The sequence below is a fragment of the Penaeus vannamei genome, chromosome 26, assembly GCF_042767895.1.
Source record: "Penaeus vannamei isolate JL-2024 chromosome 26, ASM4276789v1, whole genome shotgun sequence".
In the NCBI taxonomy this organism is placed as follows: domain Eukaryota; kingdom Metazoa; phylum Arthropoda; class Malacostraca; order Decapoda; family Penaeidae; genus Penaeus; species Penaeus vannamei.
The window spans coordinates 27870672-27897679 of record NC_091574.1 but is presented as its reverse complement, the minus strand read 5'-3'; the positions used below and the strand labels follow the sequence as shown (position 1 = coordinate 27897679).

The 27008-nt window shown below is 51.1% G+C and overlaps 1 protein-coding gene across 3 annotated transcripts; it reads right to left on the bottom strand.

Moving 5' to 3' along the window:
* Positions 1-1144: 1144 nt before the first annotated feature.
* On the bottom strand, positions 1145-25315 carry LOC113823677 (uncharacterized). Of its 3 annotated transcripts, none has more exons than XM_070139618.1 (6): positions 25164-25315; positions 8005-10243; positions 7629-7881; positions 7361-7460; positions 7122-7221; positions 1145-6665 (listed from the first exon to the last, which is right to left on the bottom strand). In XM_070139618.1, exons 2-6 carry the CDS (start codon positions 10220-10222, stop codon positions 6550-6552), a joined length of 2787 nt encoding a protein of 928 aa, XP_069995719.1. In that variant the 5' UTR covers positions 10223-10243; positions 25164-25315; the 3' UTR covers positions 1145-6549. The 3 variants fall into 3 exon arrangements, with proteins under 3 accessions (XP_069995719.1, XP_069995720.1, XP_069995721.1); XM_070139619.1 differs by lacking the exon at positions 25164-25315 and adding an exon at positions 23964-24265; XM_070139620.1 differs by lacking the exon at positions 25164-25315 and adding an exon at positions 23359-23525.
* Positions 25316-27008: the final 1693 nt, after the last annotated feature.

The window sequence follows — 27008 nt, the reverse complement described above, 5'->3', positions numbered from 1 at the left end:
GCATGCCCTCCTGACGTCATGGCCGCGGAGTCTTCCAGCCATGACTCGGCACGGTTGCTCATGGCCTCGCGAGTGTGCAGTGTGTGCAAGATGAGCAACGAGCAGCAACGCGGACGCTCTCTTTGCAACTCTGCAGAGAATATCTTGCGCTGGAGGGAAGCGCCGACAGTTGCCTACCGCACGTCCTTTGTTTCCCTCCTTCGGCGAAATGCGAAAGGAGGGGCAGAGGGGAGGGGGGAGAGGGGAGTGGGAAGAAGGGAGCGGGTTGAGGGGAGAGGGGAGAGGGGAGTGGGAAGTGGGGGAGAGGGAAGGGAATAGGGATCGTCTATATGTACACAATTCCACTTAAGAAAAGAACATCTTAAAACTACATAAACATGTGTGAATTGAGGCCAAGAAAGGAGGGTAGATTCAGGGTCCAAGGAGGGAGGGAGGGAGGGTGAGGGGGGAAGGGGAGGGAGGGGTACCATGACAGGGGGTAATCACATCTTACGTAATATTTTGCACATTTTGCAATGGCGACGGTCGGCGGGAGAGTTAAAAAAAAAAAGAGAAAAGAAAAAAAGCAGAAACCAGAATTCTCAAACAAGACTTAAGTGTGAAGTGTTGGAAAGGAGACTCCTTATGGCATACAGTGGTGTGAAAAAAGTTCCTCTATATTTTTTTATTTGTTCAACATACTATTGTCTGATTCTCTCTCTCAAAATGACTTTGCTATCCCTTCAAACAAATGCCTCTTCTTGCATTCATGTTTAAGTTCCGTTTCAGAATTCTGGATAGCAACAAAGTTATACACCTTAAGTGTTACAGTACACACATCATCATCATAATCATCATCAAATCATCCAACATTGCAACATGTGTGTCCTTACTTCCTACAGAGATGGATTGCAAAGCCGGCAAAGCTGGACAAAGCCACATACTGTTTCTTTTGCATCCTATTCTATTGCACTTGCAGCACCGTTGATAAGCCTTATCAATGTGCACACAGCTGAGGGGGGAGGGGGAGGGTGCTGCTCATACACCCGTCCTCCGCGAGTGTGCTGCAACACTTATAAAGACACCCATTGGTTGGTTTGTATGTGTGTATATATATACATATACAGGGAGTTCAAATAGTAGTGGTTGTAAATAAAAATCTGGGTAGAGTTTGTGCGCGTCATGTTTATAACAAAATTCTCTTGCCATCTCTGATCAAATATACTCTTTCTACAGTACACCACAGTCACGTCATGACCACAATATTCACTTTGAATAATCATGTTTTTTTTCTCCTAATCAAAAAAATATTAAAAAAAAAAACACATCCCTACAGAAGATTCAGCATCAACATCTGCACATGAGACAAGCCCCAGGAGTAGCTAGGTATAAATACAGAGCAAAAATAGGGGAGTATACTGGAGATATGCTGATGCACTAGTAAAATTAAAATAATAATAATAATAATAACCAATCATAATACTCATAATAAATAATAATCATAACACCAAAAAAAAAAACATGGGATTGTCTGGGCAACGAAGGGTTAAGATTTACAACTACGGCGGACCGCTGAGTGCGAGGGGGGCGGGGGGGGCCCAGGCAGCATCCCAGCGGCCCAGAAAGCTCCGTGGCGACACCATAGTTTTGCTTCTTCATACATACCGACTGTTTTACAGCCACTTAAAAACCTTAACAGCTAAGCACGAAACAATGCTACGGCAAAAAAAAAATCAAGAGGCTCTATAAATGCATCATTTAAATTACAAGTAAAACTTTTTCACACACTTGGAGTTATAAAAAAAAAGAAAAAAAAAATCACGGCGGTGCACAATGGGGAAAATAGACTCGTGCTCTCGAGAGATGCACTCTGGTTTTTTCTCCATGTCAAAAGGGCATACAAAGCCTTCGCACAGCACTAGCGGACTCTCTTCCTCTCTCTCCCCCTCCTCCACGTCCTCCTCATCTCTCCTCCATCCCTTTCATCTTTAAGACATTAATCGGAATGAAATAAAAAAAGATGCAAACAAAACACCCCACTTCTTAAAAGACAAGAAAGCAAAAGTCCTTCCCTTCAGGACCCGAAAAGAGGACGAGGAGAATCCGCCGAAGGACACCTCCCCTCCCCTCCCCGCCCCCTTCCTTCCTTCCTTCCCCCGACCAAGCGAGCAAGCGAGGGAGGGGAAGGGAAGGGAAGGGACAGAGGGGAGGGAGGGAGGGGTGGCGAGGAGAGGAGGGCGTGGAGAGAGAGGGAGGGAGGGGCTCCTAAGACGCCCTTCAGGAGGCTTGGCGCCCTTTGGAAAGGCGGCCTCTTGACCCCGAGCGCCAGGCCCTGTGTCCTCTCCACGTCTGCAGCAACCGCCAACCTTTCACTCACAAGCTTACTATCACAATTTATTTCAGTTTTCTCTTCTTAGCTTATAAACAATAATGATAATAAAAAAAAACATGAGAAATAGTAATAAAAAGAAGTTATAGTGGAAATAGTAGCAATAGCATAATAATAATAATGATAATAATAATGATAATAATAATAATAATGATAATAACAATAATAATAATAATAATAACAATGAAATTCAAAAAAAGCTTAAATGATACATCTTTATTAATAAATATAGCGATGGGGTCGATACATTTTTTTAAAAACTATTCCAATTCTATCTTTTTTTTTACATTTACAATTCATATATTGTGTTGTTTACAGGACGTGGGGATTGGCTCATTCAACCAATTTTAAAGCCCGGGGCCCGCGGGGGGGATAGGAGGGGGAAGGGGGGGAGGAGGAGTGGGATGTAGGGTAAGGAAGGGAGGGGGAGGGGGAGGGGGAGGGGGAGAGGGAGAGAGAAGGGAAGTAAGAGGAGAGGCAGAGAGAGGGGAAAGGAGGGAATGGAGAAGAGGGAGAGATGATGTACTAGGGAGGAACTAGAAGGAAAGGAGAGGAGAGGAATGGAAAGGAAAGGGGAGGAGGAGGAGGGAGGGGGGAGAGGGGGGGGGAGGGTGCTCGCCATCCATATTTCTAAATAAGCGAAACAGGGGCAGCTTAAGAAACAATCCTCATTATTTTTGTTGTTGTTGTTTGTTTGTTGTTCTCTCGTGTCAATTTTTTTTTTACTGAAGCAGGCAGGTCAGGTGCTCACCCACTGGCCAGACGTGAAAGAATTCCACAAGGACTTGGCTCACTACTCAAGTCCAAAGGATTCCTTAAGATCAAGCCAAACAGCAGGAGCATAATAAAAAAAAAAAGAAAAAAAAAGAAAGAAAATATAGACTAAAAAATAAAAAAGTCATGTGACAAATAAATTCCCTTACCAAACATACCCCACTAAAAATTGAGTGGAAAAAATATATATCACATTACATACAAAATGAATACATTGAAACGTACCAAAAAATATATGTATATATAAAAGACGTGACCCAAAAACAAACGAAAACAAAAAGAAAAAAAAATCCTATATCATTAATACAATTAAAGCAAATAAAAGCATTGAATTCCACCACCCTAGCCCAGGATAAGCACCATAAACCTGTAATAATAATTATAATAATAACCAAAATAATAATCAGAACAATAATAAAAAGATACAATTAACATTACTTCAAGGATTACCTTCGCCATTCGATATATTTAACAAAATCGATACTAAAAAAAGGGTAGGAAATGGAACAGGAGGGGAGGGGGGAAGGGGGTGGAGGGGAGGGAGGGAGTAAAGATTGTGGAAAATATCACACAACAGAAAAAGGGGGGGGGGGGAGGAAGGAGGAATAGGGGGGAGGGAAGGGAAGGGAAGGGGGGGGGGAAGCAAACCATTCAAAGACATAAAACTGATAAAAAAAAAAAGTTCACTTATCGGTTGACCTAAAAGCGCAATATATATATAACAACGGCTTGCCTCTTTGCCTAAGTGGCCACCGGATACAACGACCAGCACCGCCGCTATCCATAAGAAAAAAAAATTATATAAACACCATTTTTTAAAAATATACATATATATATAACTTCTAAAACACTGTGGAAGCCATTTAAAGTGGAAGACTTAGTGATAACGCGACCACTTAGGAGGCAAGTGTCTTTTAAAAAGAAAAAAATAAAAGAAAAAAAATGTTAAAAGGGCTTTTGCTAACACTTAGCTCGGGAGGGAGGGACCTGGGGTGGAGGGGGGGGGGGTAAGGGGAAGTCTATTGTCTTTCGTCAGACACGGATCCGAACAGGGACGATTTTAAGTGGCCTTCATGAGATCTTCAATAATTAACGATAATAATAAAAAAACAACAACTAAAAAGGAAAATGGGGAGATGTTGAGGGAAGTGTCTAATAATGCCAATATAATATATAGACTTCATATCCAACCGAATCTTTGGACGGAGGGGTCTCTACAGACGGGTGTGGGGGGGGGGGGGGGATGGTCTAACTAAATTTACATAAAGAAGCCAAAACAGACGCATTAAAAATAAAAGGGGAAAAAACTAAAAAGAAAAGAAAATATATATACGAATCGAGAGAGATATTAAAGACGCTAAACTATTGGCCACTGATATCCACTGACAACGGATCCGGTCTTAACAATGCCACAAAAAAAGATACAATCCTCACCCGCGGCTTCAAAAAAGATAAAAAAAAAGATAAAAGAAAAAAAATCCAAAATCAAACGGAAAAAAATAAAAAATAAAAATAAGGAGCATGCCCATTCTCAAACTATTTTCCTTGCCGAGATGCACGTCTATTATAAACAAATTCTGAATATATATATGCACTTTTTTTTGGAAAATGCGTCACCTTGAGTCACTCCACTTGCAAATTTTGACTTGCAAAAATATTTTGCTTTCATCATGTCTTTTTTGTGTGATTTTGTTTCCAAGTCAACTGTAACAACAACAATAATGCAATAAAATGTATGATCATCACTTTCAATCACTATATATAATAAAAATAATAATAAAAACAATCAAGCAATTTTTTTACCTATCTTATATAATGGGAGGTTATTGCATACGTACTTTTTTGAGATCACGTGACTAAGGCGAGAAAATCGATTCAATATTCTAACAAAAGAAGATTTGTACAACATATAAAAAAGAGCAGGCAATCTTAGTCTTATCCCCAACACCTTCACATATTGCAAATATTGCAGATTCTGGGTTTATGCAACACTATTCCATGTACTTCCCAAACTGTATTGAAACTACCTAGCAGCCTCGACAAATATATTAAAAAAGTGGGGAGGGGGGTGGCAAACATGATGATATATATATATATATATATATATATATATATATATATATATATATATATATATATATATATATATATATATATATATGTAATCATGATTGCTGTTAAGAAGCACCCTTCATATACTCATTCCACAAGCATGTGACAGTATTCAAGCATCCCTTGCTTCGAGCCGCCTGGAACCAACAAATATCATATATTATATAGCATACATATATTGCATAATACATATATATCTACATTATATAATATATAGCATTCACACATTTCTTTCTCTTCTCCTTGGCCCCTTCTCCTTCTCCTTCTCCCTCCTCCTCCTTCTGCTCCTCCTCTTGCACATTCACCTTTCCCCATTCATCGGGACACCCAACCACCAGGCGGTCTCGGTCAAAGCAGTACATTGCAACTGGGGCGCAAAACACAGAGTCTCCAGTACACAAAACACCATTTGAAGGAAGCACAGAAGACTTAAGTTCACATCACTTTTATGTAATTTTTTTTCCTTGCTTTTCTTTTTCCATTCGTCAAGTTTTTTTTTCTTCGATTCCACAAGTTCACTTCACAGAGCTATCACACTTTTTTTTTCTCTCTCTCTTTTCTCTTTCTTCATCATCATCTTCGCGAGAGGTTATCACAGGTCCCTCTCGTTTCTCCCTCGGCTGCTGGGGAGTTCGGGCGTCTGGGGGCTTCCGGGAGGCGCTGGTGGGCGTAGGCGACTTGGCGGGCGGGCGGGAGGGAGGGAGGGAGAGGGCGGTCAATGTGCGGGCATACGAGCGTGCGAGCGGGCGGGCGGGCGGGCGGAGGTTTGCTTGTAGATGGTGGGGATCAGGAAATGACTCGAGTGACTAAAAGTTCTTCCGACCTTGGCTGGGGCACGGCTGCGTTCTGCCTTTTCCTTTTGCCTTTTTTTCTCCTTTCTCTTTCTCTCTTTCTCCCTCTTCACGCCCCTCTTTCTTTGGGTCGTGAAGGGATGAGCTGGAGTAGGAGAAGTAGGAGTAGCAGGAGGAGGAGACGGAAGAGGAGGAGGAGGGTAGGGGTGAGAAGGAGGCGTCGCAAGATCGTCTCCCTCTCCTCTTTTCTCTCTCGCTCTCCCTTTTCTCTCTCACTCTCTCTTTCTCAAGAGACCCAGCCGGCGCCATGGCCAAAGGAGGTCCAATTAATAAAAAAACAAAGGTTCATCACAGATAGACTGTACAGAGCTAATTACAACATCCCTACGACCTCCGCAGAGACCTCGGCCCCGGCTGGCAGGACGTCGACGAAGGCGCAGCAGCCTCGGCACTGTGCCCCGCCGCCAGGGTCTGTCTTTTCACTAAAATCTAGACGAAAACGGTTTAGTCTATCACAGCGACGAGCGCAGCAGCGAGGGATTTTGCGATCCGCTGACCGAACCTCTTCACACCCTTGGGCTCCTTCTTGCCATCCTTTTTACTGTCTTCCCGCCGCTCTTCTGCGCAGGAGGAAGGGGAGAGAAAAAAGGATATGTCAGTCAAACCTCTAGAGAACGCCTTCCAAGACGGTGCTATTCACCGGACGTATAACAAAAAGTCATTTTGGACAAGCAGGATGTTCGTGAATTTTGGGTTGTATCATTCTACTTCACTTGGGACCCCTAGTCCCCTCTCCCTCCCTCCCTCCCCCTATAAATGAAACTAACGAAAATTACCCGGGAAGAACCTTATTATTCTTATTCTCCCTTTTTTAAAAAGTACAATAACATTCTTTTCCTTCAACCAAATTACTCTGACCTTTTGAACAACGAAAAGAAAAAAAAAATCCCCAATCACATTTTCCTTTACTTTTATCTCTACTTGTCCAATCGAAATAAACCAAACCGTGAATTTAAACCCAAAAAGAGTAATAAAAACAATATAACAGCAATAAAGAAGTGGGATATAACGCTTACCTGATCTGTGCGTTGCGGCTTTGATATACCTCTGGTACTTCACAGACACTTCCTCTGTAAATCTACATCTGTAATCAGTCATCACAGTTGCCAGATCATCCTGATTGGGGGAAAAAGACAAAAATGAATTAATTAAAGCCTGCGGGAAGGATCAATACATGGCCAATTCCTTCTCATGTTATACCACAAAAAAGAAAAGAAAAAAGGAATAAGGGGAACTCTTAAAAACGAATACTTACATAGGTGATGACCCGATGCGGGTTTTGTATGTATTTTGGTTCACTGGGAGGCATATGCGCTACTTGTCTGATCACAGTGTTGATGTCGGCCGCCGAATACCTGGGGGAGAGGGGGGAGAGGGGAGGGTTAGTTTGGCGATCAAATGGCGATCAAATTTGTGTTGGCATTTTTATTTTCTTTGGACTGGAGATTGTGAACGCTTCATATGTCAAAATCCATCGGTAAATGGATAGGTAAATAAATAAACCCCCGCGTGAAGGCACTCACCCTTCGCTTTTCGCTACGAGGCACTTGAACTGGTCGTCGTTAATATTATGTGGGAGATTCTGCAGGAACATTCTTAGGAGCTCCTCCCTCGCCTTCTCGTTGGGGAGTTTGACGTGGATGTTGTAGGTGAAGATCCTTCTGAGATCCTCCTCCAGGAGCCACGGCTGGTTGGTGGTGCCCAGGACCATGAGGCCGTCGTTGAAGGTGGATGGGTCGATGCCAGCCGGGTAAGGCGGGTTCAGCGTCGTCAAGCCTGAGGAAGGAGGGGGAAAGGGTTAGATCAAGACCTCGGGTTGGACGAGGCTCAAACGTCGTCTCAGACACAGGCGACGCTAGATGGGTCACTCAAGGAGCACTGAACGAGGGGAACACTTACCTCTGATTTGGGCCAGAAGCTCGGCCTTCGCCCGGAGTGCGGTCTGGCTGGACCTGTCGTAGCAGAGCGCGTCCACCTCGTCGAACAGGATGACGGCGGGCGTGTGCATGCGCGCGTGGTCGAACAGGTACCGCACGATCTTGGGGGCCTCCAAGGGCGCCTGCGACGCCAAGTACGCGGTAGAGATGCCGATCAGGATGGCGTCGTTGGTCTCCTTGGCGAGCGCCCGTGCGAGACACGTCTTGCCGGAGCCCGACGGCCCGAACAGCAGCACGCCCTTACAGGTGCCCTGCGTGCCCTCGAACACTTCGGGGAACGACTCGCTCATGAACAGGTTCTTGAGGGCGTCCTTCGCAGTGTCGAGGCCGACCATGGACTGCCAGCCGAACGTGGGCTTCTCTATGACGATGGGCAGCGCCCCGACGGCGTACTGGGGTGGCGCGCGCACCTTGGGCTGCGTCTCGTGCAGGTCGTTGTCCAGGTCGGACAGGTTGGCCGTCACGTTGTGCGCGTCCGAGTGGTTGTCGGTGTCGGAGTCGCGCATGGACTCGGTCGCGCTGGCCAGGTCGGTGATGGAGGCGCAGCTGGCGGACTCGAGCACGGGCGTGGACTCGCTGCCGGTGGGGCTCAGGCGGCCCAGCTTCCCGGTGAGAACGGGCGAGGGAGTCTTCTTTCGGACGCTCTCGGTGTCGGACTTGCCGTCGCCGGCCTCCTCGGAGCTAGGAACGGACTCTGCGCCAACGCTCGCCTTGTCGTCCTCGAGCTCGTCCTTGGGCGTGGAGACTCGGGTGCTTGGCTTGGGAGCCTCCTCCTCGGGCTCGTCCTCCTCGCTCTCATTCTGCTCACTAGTCTTTTCAGGCGGAGAGCCGTCGCCGTCCTTCTTGGCGGAGGGGGACGGCGGCGTGATGTGCGTCTTCTCCAGCGCCTTCGTGATGGCGGCCACGGCGCTCGGGGCGGACGCCGGCCGCTCCTGCGCCGCCACCGTCTTGCTCGAGCTGTTGAGCGAGTCGTCGCCCACCATGGTCGTGCTCGAGGCGTCCGAGTTGTCCAGCTTCTGCAGCGACTTGCCTCCCGCGGCGGACAGGAGGCTGCTCACCACGGGCGCCAGGATGCCCGCGCCCGCCGCCACGCCGGCCGCGCCCATGGCCACGCCGGCCAGAGGGTCCACGCTTCTGACGGAGCCGCCGCTCATGCTGGGCGCCATGCTGGTGTGGTGCATGGGCGACGCGGCGTGGGACGGCATGCTGTGGGACGGCACTGGCGCCGGCGCGGACGAGGGCGGCGCACTCAGCATGTCTGTGGGGTTAAAACCAGGGTGCGTGAAGCCCAACGGGGCCCCGTGTGCGGACATGGGCACGTGCCCTGGGTGCTGGGGATGCCCCCCATGCGCGGACATGGGATGGCCGGGCATAGGGACGTGGGCGGCCAAGGCGGGGTGGCCTGGTCCAACTGGGTGGCCGGGCCCAACAGGGTGGCCGGGACCAGCAGAAGGGTGTGGTGTGCCTAGGAGGCCCGAGGTCATCATGCCGCCCACGGCGCCCACGGCTGCTACGCCCGCGGCGGCGGCGGCGACTGTCCCCATGCCGCCGTGTCCTCGCTCATCGATGTCGTCGTCGTCATCGTCGTCCTCCTCGTCTTCTTCATCAGAAAGAATTTCATCGTCCTCATCATAGTCGTGCACTTGCGCTCCGCCGCCCGCGCCGGCGAAGCTGTCCATGAGAGCGCCCATGCCGCCCGCGAAGGCACCTGCGAGGGCGCCCGCCATGTCGGGGTTCATGGAGGGCAGGAAGGAGGGCATGTTGGAGAGGAAGCTGCCGGCGCCGCCGTCCATGGGGGCGCCCATGCCCGGCATGCCGGCGTTCATGGGGCCGCTCATGGCCCCGCCCATGTCCGGCGCGCCGCCGGGCAGGGCGGCCGGGTTCATGTTGAGCAGGCCCTGCAGGATGCTCATGGTCTGCATGGTGGGCAGCGAGACGCCGCACATGTCCCCGCCGCCCATCTCGCCGCCGCCCACGCCGCCCTCGCCCCCGCCGTAGGGGTTGCTCATCGTGTGGATGTTGTGCTCGTGGCCGCCGTACTCGTAGTCCTCGTCGTCGTCCTCATCATCATCCTCATCGTAGTCGTCATCGTCGTCGTCGTCGTCGAGCTCATCGTAGGCGCCCTGGGGCAGGTTCTGCTGCATGTTGGCCAGCAGAGCCTCGAACAGCTCCAGGTCCATGCCGGCGCCGCTTGAGGGGTCCTGCGGGGGAGAGAAGGACGCGTTAGGACTTGGCCAGGACAAGGAAACGGGACATGGCCTAACACCCGCCAGGGCCAAAGCACGGCCGCCCAAAGCTAACACAATCGTTGCAATGATTAAGACCCAATAAGGTAACAGGTGAACTTGTAATCTCGTGTGTGAGTGTGTAAGTGTGTGCGCGAGCTGCAAGGTGGGTTTAGCATGTCGGGCCGGGGAAGGGGTCACTGGCCCTGCCCGCTGCCCGAGTCACCCCCCCCCCCCCCCCCGTCGGTCCCCTTCTGCAACAATCCCAGCCAGGTACCGTTCGGCGCGGCGTCGGGATCAGCCATGGCCTCGGCATTCCTTCGGTTTCGACAGATTTAAGCTTCCGTAAAGTTGGATTCCCTTCTTGCGCAATCAATGTGCACAGAAGGCGGGGTCTGCAGCGCCCCAGGAAGCCCGGACCACCAGCTGCATTCCTGCATTTGCAAATGGAAGTAACACGCGCCCGCGCCGTCGCCGTCATCTGCTGCGATCATTAGCCGTTGTTGCGCGGCCCACTAACACCCTCCCGCGGTCTGCCGCAGCGCCGCCTGCCACTGCGCCCTGCACTGCCGGCCGCTTCACCGCCGCAGCGCCGTCCCGTGCCCTGCAGCCACGGCCGCAGAGGTCCCGTACGGCGTGCAGACGTCGCGACTCCGCTCCGCAGCCCTCCAGCGGGCGGCGGCGGCGGCGAGGCGGACGAGCAATAAACAACAGTCGGGACCAACTCCCGCTAAGCCTTAATAAGCCGCCTAACACTGCCAGCGTGGGGGCCGGGTTATAATTATTACACACCCGGGTATTAAACCCACAACACATCCGGAGATCAAATTGATGGCTGGCGCTGACCCGCCCTCCTTCCTTCCCTCCCGACCATAGAAGCCACCTTTCATCCACCATCACATCCCTCCTTTAATCTCATCTCATCTCTACCCCCCCTCCCTCTCTCTCTCTCTCTCTCTCTCTCTCTCTCTCTCTCTCTCCACCTCCTGCACTTTCGAGTGCCATACCGTTTGCCTCTCATCGGCTCTTCTTCCGCGGGACTAGATAACCGCACTTGATCGACAGGCGAGCGTCGGGCGGGAGGGCAGGCTGGGGGCCCTGGGGCGAGGGGGGGGGGGTCGCGTCGAGGTCCAGATAACGATTTGAGGAGTTGTAGCCTCGGCGGAGGAGGAACTGGCCGGGCGACTCCGAGGTCACCTCCGCTCTCGCGCACCTACTTCCCCGCCGGCCCACGCCAGCGCAGGGACCGGGGCGGGAGCAAGCATTTTGCAAGCTGGCCTCATCCTGGTTTCTCTCGTTCTTTACCCTCGTTTCCATGGAGCGCTTTCTTCTTGCGAGCGATCTCCTCCTACAATTTAAATCCTATTATAACCCCAATGTGCACAAGAGGGCCAAGGCTGTCGTCGTCCACGGAGCCGCGACAGGACGCTGTCCAAAACCTAAGCCTAACACCGTCAAAACGGGGTCTCGGGACGGATTTCTAGATCAGGTGCAGCACCCTGCCTCCCACCCTCCCTTTCTCCCTTCCCGTCCTCTCTCTCTCTCTCCTTCCTCCCCCTCCCACTCTCCCCCCGCGCCTCCCTGCCAGCCTCGCCCTATCCTTGGCAGAAACGGGTAGCGGCAGGACTGGGCCCGACTGGCTGCCTGGCCGCTGCTTGCTTTCATCAGTAATCAGGTCAAACGGTGGCCAGTCCGCCCGCCCAGCCAAGGAGAGGACCAGGAAGGGGGCGAGAGACCTAGGAGAGAGCAGGGAGGGGACCACGGGAGGAGACCTGGGGACGGGGACCAGGGGAGGAGACCAGGGGAGGGGACCAGAGATCAGGGAGGGAACCAGGGGAGGTATACCAAGGGGAGGGGGCAGGGAGGGGACCAGAAATCAGGGAGGTACTCTCGGCCAGCCCTTCCCTCTCGCGTATACCTCCGCTGACCAGACAACACCTCTCGCCATAAACAAAGCCCGATCGACCGCGACGGGGCTCACAGGACGGGGATCCCACCGGAACTAATTGGCTAATATCAACTTCATATCAGATGTGTTCGATTCTAATCATTAATGCTCGTAAAGATGCCGATAATTCGGTGGGGCAGTTTGGAAGGACGGGAAGGAGAGAAAAGGGGGGAGGGGGAGGGGGAGAAAAAAAGAGGGGGGAGAGAGAAAGAGAAAAGGGGGAAGGGGGAGGAAGAGAGAGAAATAAAAGGAAAGAAAGAGGAGGAAAGGGGACGCAGGAGACGTCGAACTTCTTAGCAGACGCTGTCAAGTCCGTCGTCTCCAGAAAGTGGACTGCTGCCGCTCCTCGGACTTAAACATTACCATATGTCAAGGGAAGGGGTAGGGGATGGGGAGGGGTGGGGAGGGGTAGTGAGGGTGGGGAGGGCAGTGGGCAGAGCTTAGCGTGGGTGGAGACGGCGAAGGGGGAGGGGGAGGGGGGGGGGGAAAGAGGTAGAGGTAGAGAGAGAAGTAGAGAGGGGGGAAGGAGGGAGGGAAGGGGGAGAGACACAGCTAGGTGTTGTTGCTGCAGCTAAGAAAGCCAAAAGGTAGAACGCCTTCTCAAATCTATTCCCTCGTGGTATACATGTGTTACTGACCAGATTTTGCTTTATAACGGGATGGGCAAGAAACGATCACAAGACTAACAGTACACAGACACACACACACGAACACAGACACACACACACGAACACACACACACACACACACACACACACACGAACACACACACACACACAGACACACACACACACACACACAGACACAGACACACACACACGAACACACACACACACACAGACACACACACACACACAGACACACACACACACACACACACACAGACACACACACACACACACAGACACAGACACACACACACACACGAACACAGACACACACACACACGAACACACACACACACACGAACACAGACACACACGTATCTCCTCGGTCGAGTCACCCAAGACTGGCCACACTGCACTAAATCAACACTCTACTGATGCGACACTGTACTCTCCACCAACCTCCTCCTCCTCCTCCTCCCCCGCCTCCACCCCCCACCCTACCTCCCCCTTCTCCCTTCCTTCCCATCCTCACACCCTTCCACTATACACCCCCCTTCCTCCCCTCCTCCCCCCCCCCTCTGCCATAATTAGCGAGAGCCGACACCCAGCTCGCCACATGCTCCCGCTCAAGCATCCTGGTGTGAGTCCTTCCTCACTTCGCCCTCATACTCTCACTCACAATCTTACTCCTCCTACCCCCCCCCCCCTTCCCTTTTCCTCTTCCTCTTCCTCTTGTTACTCCTTCCTTCTTCCCTCCTGACTCACACTCCTTACTCTTATTTTTGGGTCTCTTTTCCTCCTCTTCCTCCTCCTCCTCCTCCTCCTCTTCTTCTTCCTCGTCTTTCTTCCCTCCTTCCTCGCACGTTGTCATTTTATCCCCCCTCTCCTACTTATCCCTCCTTCCTCTACTATAACTACAACTGTAGCATGACCGAATGACTCCATGCTTCCAGTGGAATAAAATACCAAATAGCTCATCATTATCCCCGCCATCACCATCACCATCACCGCCGCCATCATCATCATCATCATCAGCATCATCACCATCATCATCATCATCATCGCCATCGTCATCACCATCGCGCCGCTAAAACTTCGGCGCTTAAAACTTTCTTTGTTGTCAATCCCCCAAAAGTGAAAGCCGATCCAGCCCCGACTGTTTCAGATCGCGAGGCCACAGTTTCGCACACTCACTGAGCCCCGGCGTGCGCTCGGCCACGCTTTCGGACGCAGCCGCCATCCCACTCGTCTGGCCTCACACCTTTGAAATGGCTCAAAGATCTTCCCTTTTCTCTGAACAAGCAAATACAAACGAAAAGTCGAGAGTGAACCCTGGGAATTCCGCCCTCGCCACTTCGGCAAAGAGAAAGAGAGAGAGAGAGAAAAGAGAGAAAGAGAAAGAGATTAAAAAGTCATCTGCAGCAACACGAACACCCCCGCTGTTGTGAGATGAGGCTGGAGTTACAAACGCGGTGTCCGATTACGTGCGTTTGAGTCAACGGCTTGGGTTTGGGTTTCGTACAACGCCACTGTTTTTTCCCCCCTCCCTCATTTTTATCTTTTTTTCGTCGCTATTCATTCTCCTTTTGAGATTTCGAGGAATGGATTACAACAGATGAGCTCCATTCATACACTGCACAGCACACTAGCGCGGCAGCAATTTAAATTATCATACTGAACACTCTCCTTGCAAGGCTACACAAGCTCAATGGCAGATAACGTTCACAGACCAGAGGGTTCATGTGCACACGTACGGACGACGTGCGTGCATCTCTCCCATGCGTCCTCGTACGTTCGAGCGTCCGTGCTACACGCCGTAAAATAACCAATCTATCACGAATGCTGCCAAATATCCCCTTCCTTGTACAAAGAAATGCAAAATAAGCTACGTATCTGTCAAAGAGAGACAACTACACCACAGCAACACCAGCTACACCGCCTTTACCACAGACAAACACCACAGACAAACACCACAGACAAACACCACAGACAAACACCACTCGCGTCTATGCAAATCAATCCTCTCAATGACGTCATCACACGCGCAGGCAACCTCGCCGACGACACCAAGCGGAGCCTAAACGACCTAGAGATGTCGCCGGCTGTAATTAGCGCGGTAATGACGTAATTAATAACGCGGAGGAGGGGGGGGGGCTAAGTGCAGGCATAATGGTGATAATGAGAGGGATATCCCACCCCCTCCCTCTCTCTCTCTCTCTTCCTCCCCCACCACCACCACCACTATCACATGCTTATTCCCTTCCTACTCCCTCCCTCCCTCCCTCCCCCCCTCCCTCCCCCCTTACTCCCTCCCTCCCTCCCCATACATATAAACATACATACAAAGATAGAAAAACAAACAAACATGAAAGCGAAAGACAAAAAGAGCGTGAAAAGGGGAGAAATAGAAAAGAAGTCAGAAAGAGAGAAAAAACTATAACAAAAAGAAGATAAAAGATTTAAATAAAAAAGAGAGCCATCCCCATCCTCATCTCACGCACCAATTCCCCTACTTCCCTCCCTCCCTCCCCTCCCTCCTCCCTTTCATCTACCCCCCCCCTCCCCCACTCATCCCGCGATTAAAACACCAAGACGCAATGATTCGCCTCAAAAGAACGAAAAAAAAGAAGAAGAAAAAAAAAAAACATCTTGAGTGTGGATCTTTTTCCTGGATGTCTAGCGATCGAAACGAAAGGAGGGAATGAGAGGGAGAGGGAGGGAAGGAGGGAGGGTGTGTGAGGGAAGGAGGGAGGGTGTGAGTGGGAAGGAGGGAGGGTGTGTGAGGGAAGGAGAGGGAGGGAAGGAGGGAGGAAGAGTGGGGGAAGGAAGAAGGGAGGGAGGGTGGAGGAAAGGGAGAGAATGAGGAATAGAGGGGGCGGGAAAAAAGGAGAGGGAGAGAAAAAGGGAAGGAAGGAGGAACGGAGGAAAAGAAACCGAAAAAGAAAAAGGAAAAAGCGAACCAGAGAAAAGATAAAGAGATAAAGGAACGGAGATGAGCAGCATCACAGTCGACCGGAGCAACGGCGTCCACGAGCGATTACGGCTAATTGTTATCAATTAAGAGTCAAGATAATGCGAACCTGAAGACACAATCATCTAATTATCATCAATTTCGGAAATGAAGGAAATCGACCACGTGCGCCTCTACACAAAGGGATGTATGGCAGGGGGAGAGGAAGGAAGGGAAGAGGGGAAGGGGAGAGGAGAAAAGGGAAGGGGGGAAGGAGAGAGGAGAAAAGGGAAGGGGGGAAGAAGGAGAGGAGAAAGGTAAGTGGGGAAGGGGAGAGGAGAAAAGGGAAGGGGGGAAGGAGAGAGGAGAAAAGGGAAGCGTGGAAGAAGGAGAGGAGAAAAGGAAGAGGGGAAGGAGAGAGGAGAAAAGGGAAGTGGGGAAGATAGGAGAAAAGGGAAGAATGGAAGATTGGAGAAAAGGGAAGCGTGGAAGGAGAAAAGGGAAGCGTGGAAGGAGAAAAGGGAAGCGTGGAAGGAGAAAAGGGAAGCGTGGAAGGAGAAAAGGGAAGGAGGAGGGAAGAAGGGAGAATAAGGTGGAGGTAAAAAAAACAAAGCGCTAAAAGAAAAGAAAACAAAGGATAAGAAAGAAAGAAAAAAGATAAAGAAAAAAAACGCAGACATCAAAAAAATTGTTTACATTGCAGCGACGGGGAGCGACCGAGGCACACAAGACCCTGTCCGGCGCTTCTGCCTCCGTCGTGAGCGAGCTTGGTTCACGGTGCAAGAGGCTGGTGTGCGGTTGTCTGTGTCTGTGTCTGTCTGTGTCAGCGAAGGGAGGTTGTCTGTGTGTGTGTGTGTGTGTGTGTGTGTGTGTGTGTGTGTGTGTGTGTGTGTGTGTGTGTGTGTGTGTGTGTGTGTGTGTGTGTGTGTGTGTGTGTGTCAGCGAAGGGATGATGGAGTGGGAATGAGTGAGAAAATGAGAGTGAGAGTGTGACAGAGCGTGACTGGATGGATAACGTGAATATGAATGCGATTGTGAGTAGGAGCGCGAGTGTGGATGCTAATACGAGTGAGAGAGAGAGCAAGAGGGAGTGTCATTGAGTGGAGGCTGCGAAGGCGAGTATGTGGGTACTTAGTACATACGAATGCAAGGCGCCTTCCACACAAATAACGAGGGGTGGAAATATATCAATCCGCCTACTTCGACAATAAAAATGTTCTAGAACCCCCCCCCCCCTCAACCACAGCCGCAAAAAAAAACTTACAAAACAAAAATATTCACCCAGGGTTACCAACCACCCCCGTGGACCAACAACCCTCACGAACACAAACACCAGTCGTCGCACAACAGAAGATAATACGAAGAATAGAGATGGAAAGAGTAAAAAAGCAAACAGTAAAGAATAACAATTAAATACCCAAGCTACCCCAAACCAGCAATTAGCCACAAGATACGACCAAACAACCCAAGATAAACGGTTGTCAAACATTTAGGCAACGACCAAACGACACGCTAAGTACAGCCTGCGTCGCCATGCCACCTGGCCGCCAACCTTGTAACTACTACCGAGGGTAATGATTCCATTAGACTTGGCCCTGTGACCCCCTACCCCCCCTATTTGACTACCCCCCCCCTCTCTTCCCTCTCTCCTATTTCTCCCCTACCCTCCCCCATCTCTCTCCTATCCCCCTCCCTTCCCCTTCTCCTATCCCTCTCCCTCTCCCCCTACCTTCTTCCCCTCATAACATCTTCCTGCCCCCCCCCCCCCCCCTTCCCTCCCCTCTCTATTCACGAATACATTACCGAGGCATAAAAAGTACTGTCTGTATCAAGCTCTCATTGTTCATTCGATTCCGTTTAGGCAAATGACGGGGCCGAGAGACCTAACACAAAACGGGTAATAACGATAATAAATATACCGATAAAGATCCCAATACATCACACGCCCTCGAAATGATAAAAAAAAAGACAAAGAAAGAAAGAAAACGAAAAAAGAAAGGTAATAATTCTCCCCAAAGTTTACGAATCGGCTCGAGTGTTTTGTAATTCCACAATCCGCATTCGGTCATCCACACACCAATCCACACACGCTGCCTTTACGGACGCGGTGGTGGAGCGGGGTGGATGGACGGGGGCGGAGGTAGGAGTGGGGGAGTGGGGGAGGAGTAGAGAGAGGGGGGAGGAGTGGAGAGGGGGGGAGGAGTGGAGAGGGGGGGGAGGAGTGGAGAGGGGGGGAGGAGTGGAGAGGGGGAGGAGGAGTGGAGAGGGGGGGGGAGGAGTGGAGAGGGGGGGGAGGAGTGGAGAGGGGGGGGAGGAGTGGAGAGGGGGGTAGGGGGGTTCTCGGCAGACAATGGTGGGAACTCGGCGTTTTACTTTCAGAAATGATCATTTTTCTTCCATGAATCAGCGCGGGCTCCACGCCTCGGGAACGCGCACTCGCACGCACTCGCACGCACTCGCACACGCGCGCGGACCACTCATCCGGATTTTCTACACCGCAATACCCTTACACACGCTTATACATACATGGATACATACATTCATACACATACAAAACATACACACATACATACATAAATAAGCATACACACATACAAAACATACACACATACAAAACATACACACATACAAAACATACACACATACAAAACATACACACTTTCATATCGAACAAAGTATTTACTATTAATACATACACGCACATACACTAACAAAAACAACCACACAACCACAAACACACAGCCACACACACAAGCACAACCAGACGCAAACCTCCGGGTATGTGAACCAAGACACTACCTCTCCCGGCCTCGGCAAAACCACCCCGACGGCGTTCGTTCCTCCCCGCGCGGCGACCCTGGCAGGAGCCTCCCGCTGCCGAGACTCCGAAGGTCGACCGCGGGAGCCTTACGTCGCCAGCTCTTTGTTACCGCCCTCTACTTCCTCTTCTCACGCGCACGCACGCACACGCACGAACACGAACACACACGCACGGACAGACGGCAACACGCACACACACGCTCGGACGGTATCATGCGCACACACGCACGCACAGATACACACACACAAAAGTCTATCTTCGACAAAACGTACACGAATGAAGAAAAATTAAGGGAGGTTTTGGAGGTCACGAACCACGGCGCCTTTTCTCCACAACTCTAAGACGAAAGACCGAAGAGTAGAGCCAGGACCTCCACCTTCGTCACCGCCTCCGTCACCGCCGCCGCCCGCAAGGACCCCGAGCCAAATAACGAGAGTCCTGCGCCCATGATTGTGACATTTGATCCACGGGTCGGCCGCCCAAGACCACCCACGCCCGCCCCTCGCAAGGTTATCTTGTTCCCCAGGTAGCCCTGCGCCTCACTTAAAGGGGGGAGGAGGGAGGGGGGAGGGGGGGCTGAGAAGGGGTGGGGAAGGTCTGGGTACGGGTTAGGGAGCGAGGAGGGGGAGCGAGGAGGGGGAGGAGGAGGGAGATAAGGGGGAGGGAGAGAGGGAGAAGGGGAAAGGAGAGGCAGGGAGAGACGGAAAGGAGAAACAGAGGGAGACAAAAAAAGAGAGAGATATAGATGCAGACCGACCGACATACAGTCAGTCAGAACGGCGTCAAAGCTACGTGTGAACACACTGAGCACAACCACTCAATTAGATCCGCGGTGACCTTCAGCTCCGAAAAAAATGTACACTGCAAGCGCTCTAACCTGTGCAACACTGCAACTTTTATTACCTTGTTGAGGGTTGCAGGGTGGATCGCGTTGAACAGAGTCGCTGCAACACGCACAGTCGCATCTCTCGCTCTTGCAAACTTTTTCATACGTGGAGCTTAATCTGCTGGTTCGTTTCGCTTCACTCGTGAGGGAGAGGGGGAAGAGGCGGGGAGAAGGAGAGATGGAGAAAAGGGAGGAGAGGGGGAAGAGGCGGGGAGAGGGAGGAGAAGGGAAGAAAGGATACGAGAGTGAAAGAAAGAGAGAGTGAATGACGAGAAGCGAGTGAAGGAGGGAAAGAGGAAAAGCGAAAGAGTAAAAGAGCGAAGGGCATGAGATGGAGAAAAGGGAGGAGGAAAGAGGGAGAGTGAAAAAAAGTAGAGTGAAAGACGAGAGAGAGAGAGAGAGAGAGAGAGAGAGAGAGAGAGAGAGAGAGAGAGAGAGAGAGAGAGAGAGAGAGAGAGAGAGAGAGAGAGAGAGAGAGAGAAAGCATTCCTCCCTTGCTACAGAATGCCACGAGTAGAATCCCCACCTCAGCGAGTCTCCCACGCGAGCAGCACCGGCCATCAATCAATTGCATATATCAATATTGCAACAAAGCCTCTTAAGCAACCCACCCATAGCCCCTTCCTCTACCCCCTCCCCTCCCCCCCATCCTCTTCTCACTCCCCCCCAACTCCCCTGCCCCCCTTCACCCCCCCTCCCTACACACGCGTACACACTTTCTCGTTCCTCTCAGGGCCATACACCGTAACCATGGCTCCCCTCCTCTTCTCTTCTCTTCTCTAACTAAACCACAAACAGAGCGAGAGGGAGAAACTGAGAAAGGAGAGGGGGAGGGAGGGGGAGGAGAGAGAGGGAGGGAAAAGAGGGAAGGAGAGAGAGAGAGAGAGAGGGGGAGGGAAAAGAGGGAAGGAGAGAGAGAGAGAGAGGGAAGGGAGGGAGAGAGAGGGAGGGAGGAGAGAGGGAGAGAGAGAGGAAGGAGAGAGAGAGAGAGGGAAGGAGAGAGAGGGAAGGAGAGAGAGGGAAGGAGAGAGAGAGAGAGAGAGAGAGAGAGAGAGAGAGAGAGAGGAATCTGATTGCCGAAGAAACAAATACATTTTTTTCCTCCTCATCTCCCCACTTCGTTCTCGCAGACGCGTGATGTTCGGCCGTGTCTTCGGTCACATTTTCGTGCAGTTCGTCCCGTTACCGCCAGGAGGTCAAGGCTAAGAGAGGTTTCATTGTATTTGGCCTGAATAACGCTCATTTCAGTCCTCAATATAAAAATATATACAAGAAAAAAATAATAAAACAAAAACTAAACACATACAGGTTACGATACAAAAACAATAGTCTCGTAGATTCCAACGGAAAGCGCGCGCCCTTTAAAAAAAACAAACCCGAGCCCATACATACACACGCACACACACCAACGCCTATCGTAGGCCTAGCGATCCCCGCCACGGAAAGGCCTACCTGAGCGTGTTCCCCTGCAAGAGGAAGTGCTCGCCTTGCCGCCGCCGCCGCCGCCCCTACCGGTACAGGTCCGCTCGTAAACAAAGAGATACAATGGCAGCCTTTGTCGCTCTTGCAGTCAAGAGGGTCGCGTGTTTTCCTCCAAACCCCCTGCGTTCCTCCTCTGTCAAAATGCCTTTCCGACCCTCCACGTCAACAATGCGGGGATATCATAAAAGGGGAGAGAGAGAAAGGAATAGAAAGAGGGTGTGAGAGAGAGAAAGAGAGAGAGAGACAACAAACACACGCCATTTAAAAGACCGCGAAGACGTCAAAAGCAAGCACACACAGAGAAGGGAAGAGAAGAGAAACGGCGCAAAAATAACGCGGCCGCGGTATGGCAACACCGTGATTACGCCAGGCAGCCAAGCATAACGTCTGTCGAGGAAATTGTGAAACGCAGAGCAGGAGAATTATGGCCGGTCGCGCAGAGCTACTAGTGCACCTGCCGATCCAGGGAGGAAGGAACACGCGGCGGGTTCAAGCGTGCACGAGGCGCCTTTGTCCTTCCAGTTCGTCACGAATCGCCCTGGCTACTGCTGCTCTCTTGGCCAAGCTCATTCCTTCACCAATCTCTAAATCCCTGCTGTAACGATCGACGCCGCTGAATCTGCACAGGAAACCGCAATTGGTCCCTCGAGAGAAAGAACACGAAGGCGACGCATGGAAGTTACGACCAAACCAATAACAATTCGGAAAAAAAAATACGCTACATATTCGAACACCTTTAAAACAGTTACAAGACGCACATGATTTCCCCCCCCCTTTTTTTTGGCAAACCTCTCTCTCTCTCTCACCGCCATTATGACTATCGTGGTTTCTTAACCGCTTGGTCGAAAAGGTGGTTTACCCGAGAGTATTAATGTGTACACTTGCAGAGTTGATGATTGGCGCCGAGGGAAGAAACTCGGCCCCTGGAGGAGTAACTACACTGGCCCTGTAGTCGCTTGGATTCAATTTTGAGCTCTTGTATTACACAAATAGGATCTTGACATATTTTCCACTCTTTTTCGCATTTCATCACTCCTTTGTAATAAAAGAGGTGACAATTGAAAAGTGAAGCAGGGGAAGAGGGAGGCAGGGAGAGGAGAGAGAGAGAGGGGGAAGGGAGAGAGGGAGAGAAGGAGAGAGGGGAAGGGAAGGAGGGAGGGAGAGATGAGGGAGATAGGGAGAGAGAGGGAGGGAAGGGAAGGAGGGAGGGAGAGGGAGAGGGAGAGAGAGAGAGAGAGGGGGAAGGGAGAGAGGGGTAGAGGGAGAGGGAGAGAGGGAGGGAAGGAGGGAGGAGAGCGGAGAGAGAGGAAGGGAAGGAGGGGAGGGAGAGGGAGAGAGAGGGGGGGAGGGAGAGAGGGAGAGCGGAGAGAGAGAGGGGGGGGAAGGGAGAGAGAGGGAGAGGAGAGAATTTCACTTTCACACGAGAACCACAAACGGAGCGGATAAAGAGGTGAAACTCAGCGTCCTTCCCGCGGACAATACTAAGAGAGAGGTTAACTCGGTAAAATTGCTCCACGTTCTCGCTTAATAAAAATATACATAGCTACGGGCTTTCGCACAGATGGACGCGCGCTTGTACATTACACGATTTCACCAAAACAACCGAGGATTTTGAAGTACAGAGTTAACGAGCCACAGATAAAACGACAGGAGCGATATCTGCAAATCACGGGTCTTATCTCTGAGCACCGTCCTAGCGTTGACATCAACGCGCCCAAATGAAGTAATCAGAAGGCGTGAAAGAGGAAGGAAGAGTGATCAATGGACACCGGAGATTGTTCGCAGTTCGGTTGACTCGCTTTTGGCGGCTCTGAATCTCATAATACACAAGCCACGCCCCTCGAGATGAGACTGCCTCACCTACGGGCATGGCGTCGGTTAACCTTCGAAAACAGTACGCTTACATGGCCAATAATCATAATCACGGGCAAAAGCTGGCCGTAAAAGGGTTGCACAAGCCTTTCGATTAATAACTCTAACATGCTCTTCACGTTTAGCAACGGCTTACCTTCAAACAACGCTAAAACGCCTGTGCTTATCTGCGCATAAGCATGACTGGGCAACACTCAGTGCTAGGGCTGTTTCTCCGTCAACAAAGTCCGTATTTCAAAGAGCACAACTTGAAAACGTATCAATCGCCTTCAAAACACACTAGAAAAAGAGATATTTCCACACCAAAAAAGTATGCACTTGCATCCAAAAAAGAAGAAAAAAAATCTTGCGAAAAAAATAAGCAATTCCTCAACGCCATTAGCCTAACGAGCATTTAACCCCCCCCCTCCCCCCACTCCTTCCCCTACTAAACGCACTAATCCTTAAGAAATTGCTCTGCCTCCTCCTCTCCACCCCACCTCTTCCTCCCCCTTCTCAAAACCTCTGCATATTCATAAACCTACCTCGTGGTACACACACACCAGATGGCTGGCTTTGGGGGATGAAGATGTTATGCCACCTTCGCCACTACCTGTTAGAGGCCGTAATGGTGGCAGTCGGACTGTTGTAGGATAGGGGGCGAAGGAGGTGGGGGGACGGGGGGAGGGAGGACAGCTAGACGTGGAGGAGGATGGGGATCAGGGAGGGGGTGCTGGGGAGAGGGGGGATGCGGGGCGAGGGGGGGGGGGGCGCTGGAATGTATCTTTGGGGTGATCAAACTTGGAGGCCGTGTTATGAATACGGGAATATAGACATAACTTTCGACCGAATAAAGCTGTGACACATGTTTTACACTGTAATTATTTTCACCCACTTGGTACTCGGGGTTCCATAATTCACCGACTGGTTAACAAACAACGAAAGGTTAAAATTACGGACATTTAAAAAACACCCCGGCTGTATCAAGGCCTATAATGCGCAGTGTTTACAGCCACGCAAAATCAGGTGTTTTCGAGTATTCACAGGCGATGTTGGGACCCGGCCTGTTAAACCGATTTCAAGGCAAATTTGCATATAAACCTGATCATTTACTCTTCGAAACTGTTACCATCCGGGCGCCGTAACATACCTTGTCTTCCTCTATCCTCGGCGCTTTTTCCTCTTCTTCCTCTAATCCGCTGGATATCACTTTATCCAAGAACGAGTAAATACCAAAAACCGGGGGTGGAGAAAATCCTTTTAAAAAGACCCCCGAATTCACATGTTCACCTCCGCACACAAACACTACAACACCAACTACAATAGCTACAATAGCTACAATACCGTTCCCTGATCCCACGAGGCAACCTTGTCCCAAGACGTAAACTTGTGGGGGATTGGTCCATTTAACACTGGCTTGGGTGCACGTGTTTTCGTCAATTATCGTGATGGTTACCGCTCAGCAGGGTAATTGGCCACACGATACGCGGGCGACTGAAACAAAATGGGAAGCGAGCCATCCATAATGGGACGTCCCAGCGGGGGCAAGTCGGTGGTGATGGTTAGAGTTGCCGAAACGCCTACTTTTGATGGTTTATTTGTCGACGTGCGAGCGTATCCTGTTCGTGTCGGGAGGGGTTTTATAGGATTTCTGCTCCTATTACGCCTTGTTGAAACACCCGCCGTGGATAAGGAGGACCCCGAAACCCCTCGGATAATAAAGGCGACAATAGGCAAATACAACCTTAACTGTGGTTGACTTGGAAAGGGTACTGGGGTCCACGGGTATGATAATTAAACAATCTGATTATCTAATATCTCGTATCTCCTGAGTGTTAGACCCCCCGAAAAAAACCTCAAGGGACACGCGAGCGAATCAGATCGAGGTGTAAACAATACGCAGTCGGCCCTGGCACCAAACCCCCAAACAAATGCCCGATAATCTCGACCTGGAGAGATGTGACACTTGGCGAAAGACAAGGAGGATACAGAGGCGGGGGAGGAGGAGGAGGAGGAGGAGAGGGGGGACGAGGGGTAGGGAGGGCGGGGAGCGCTACACACCATTGCCACAATTAACTTAATTCGACCATTTCGTCTAAAACGACATGGGTTGACAAATGCGATATGTGTGCCTCGGGAAGGAGGAAGAGGAATTTGCAAGGAGAGAGAACTGGCGCGCTCTGCTCCGAGAACAAAACCGAGCCAGAGGGAGAGATCCAACGGCTGTAAAAATGTGTGTACACACGAAAGAATGCTGTTACAGGCTACACACACCATCATGTTGGGGAGAGGAGGATACACACCTGCCCGACACACACACACGCATACACACACTCGCACGCACACACACCTTGTACAAGTGACGCTGGGGGAACTAGGAGTGGCGAAGACCTCGTTGAACCAGGGCACGTCGACCACACTGAAAACCAAAATAAAATGCATATCGATAAAGATTAAAAGCGAGGGCGAGGGAGGGAGGGGCGGTGGTGATGAACGGGGGGGGGGGGAAGGGGGAGGGGAGCTGGTAAAGGTGTTTCAAGACGTTTCGATCGGGTAATTAATTCAAGGGAGGGAGAGAGTGGGGTGGGGGTGGGGGGAGGGACGAGCAAGTCAACTGTATCGAATCTTGTTCAGCTTTTTATTCAAATGGGAGGGACAATATCAACAGTGCTATTGGCTAAGTCTTATCAATAGAAGAATCTATCAACTAAAGACTAAACACTACGATTAATGTCACATCCGCATGCATCAGAATAATTCAGGCCAGACTATCGTTAAAAAAAGGGTAAAATTAAATAACAAAAGACAACGTGCTCAGGTTAGTGTGTATGTATATATGGACAATGTTTCTTGAACGCGCCGCCCGCCACCAGGTGTGAAAAAACTTTTGAGAGTGAGGTCAAAATGGCGTTTCGTTTGAGGCAAAGACGAGGCCGTGAGAACCGCAGCCTAGACGTCGTTCGATAAAGTCTATTATTTTTATCTCGAATTTCTGTTATTTCGCTTCTTTTGGGTTTGTGTTTGGAGGTTTGAGATTAAAGTTTTCGGGGTTGATTTTTTTCGTTGTCTTTGCGCGTGGGATCGAGGAGGCTGCAAGGTGTAGGGAGGGAGAGAGGACATCGAAGGAACGGCAAGCCAAGCCACCGAGATTCTTCCCTCCTCCCTTCTCCCTCCCCCTCCTCCCCCTCCCCAGGAACGCAGCCATGTTGGATTGTAGGAAGAACGAACTCCAGGTCCGAAGGAGAGGGGGGAGAGGAAGGGAGGGGAAGGGGGAGGGAGTGAGGGAGGGCGGGACGTGGAGGCGGTGGTGGAGGATGGGGGGGAGGCGGATGGATGGGGGCTGGGGGGTCGCAAAAGGGGGGGAGGTGGGGGTGGGGGTAGGAAAGGGTCGGCAGCGGCCACCCACAAGCTCGCCCCGCTGTTGACACATCTAAGGTACACATATTTATCGGCTAATTTCGCGAGCATGTGAGCTGCGCATCGCTTCAATGGACGTGTCGTGGGGCCGGCGCAGGCACGGTCCATGGCGAGCCGAGAGAGAAACCCGTCGAAGGCTTTGATATAAACGACACAGGTAGAAAAATTAATGAAGAGCGGGGTGTAACAGTGCGGAGAGCAGGTAGGGCTGTTGCGTGCAGACGTCTCACTCCCCGCGCGAATGCCGGTTATATAATTTCCGATCACATTTATATGCACTTCATCCCGTTCCGTCGGCCGCTCCAACCTACGGCACTCGCACCGAACGCCATCCAACTCTCCGAAGCCACGAATAATCCGGCGATGAAGCGAACGCCCTCTGCGCAGCGACGGCGAACAATTAAATCCCCGGCGAAAGGTGACCCGCGCGGAGCTACCTGAGCGGCCGGACCGGAGGGGTCGCTCTACCCGGCGGCTCACCCTCACACGCACACACCTTGCCATGGCTGTCTTTACGCGCGCACATTTCCATGGAAAATCCCGTAATGGTAATTCCGTCACAGTGAAAATCTCCTGTTGGAATGAGGTTTCGTTTTTAACCGCGGGGTGTTATCGTTCCTTTTTTCTCTCCCTCTCGGTCGATTGGCTCTCGGGTCGCGGCGTCCGGAAGGAAAGAGAAAGGGGTGAAGCCTCCTCCTCCTCCTCCTCCTGCAGGTCCTCTCTCGAATCCGGGGAGCGTGTTGGCCGCCCGGCGTGATAGCTACTTAGATTCCGCCCT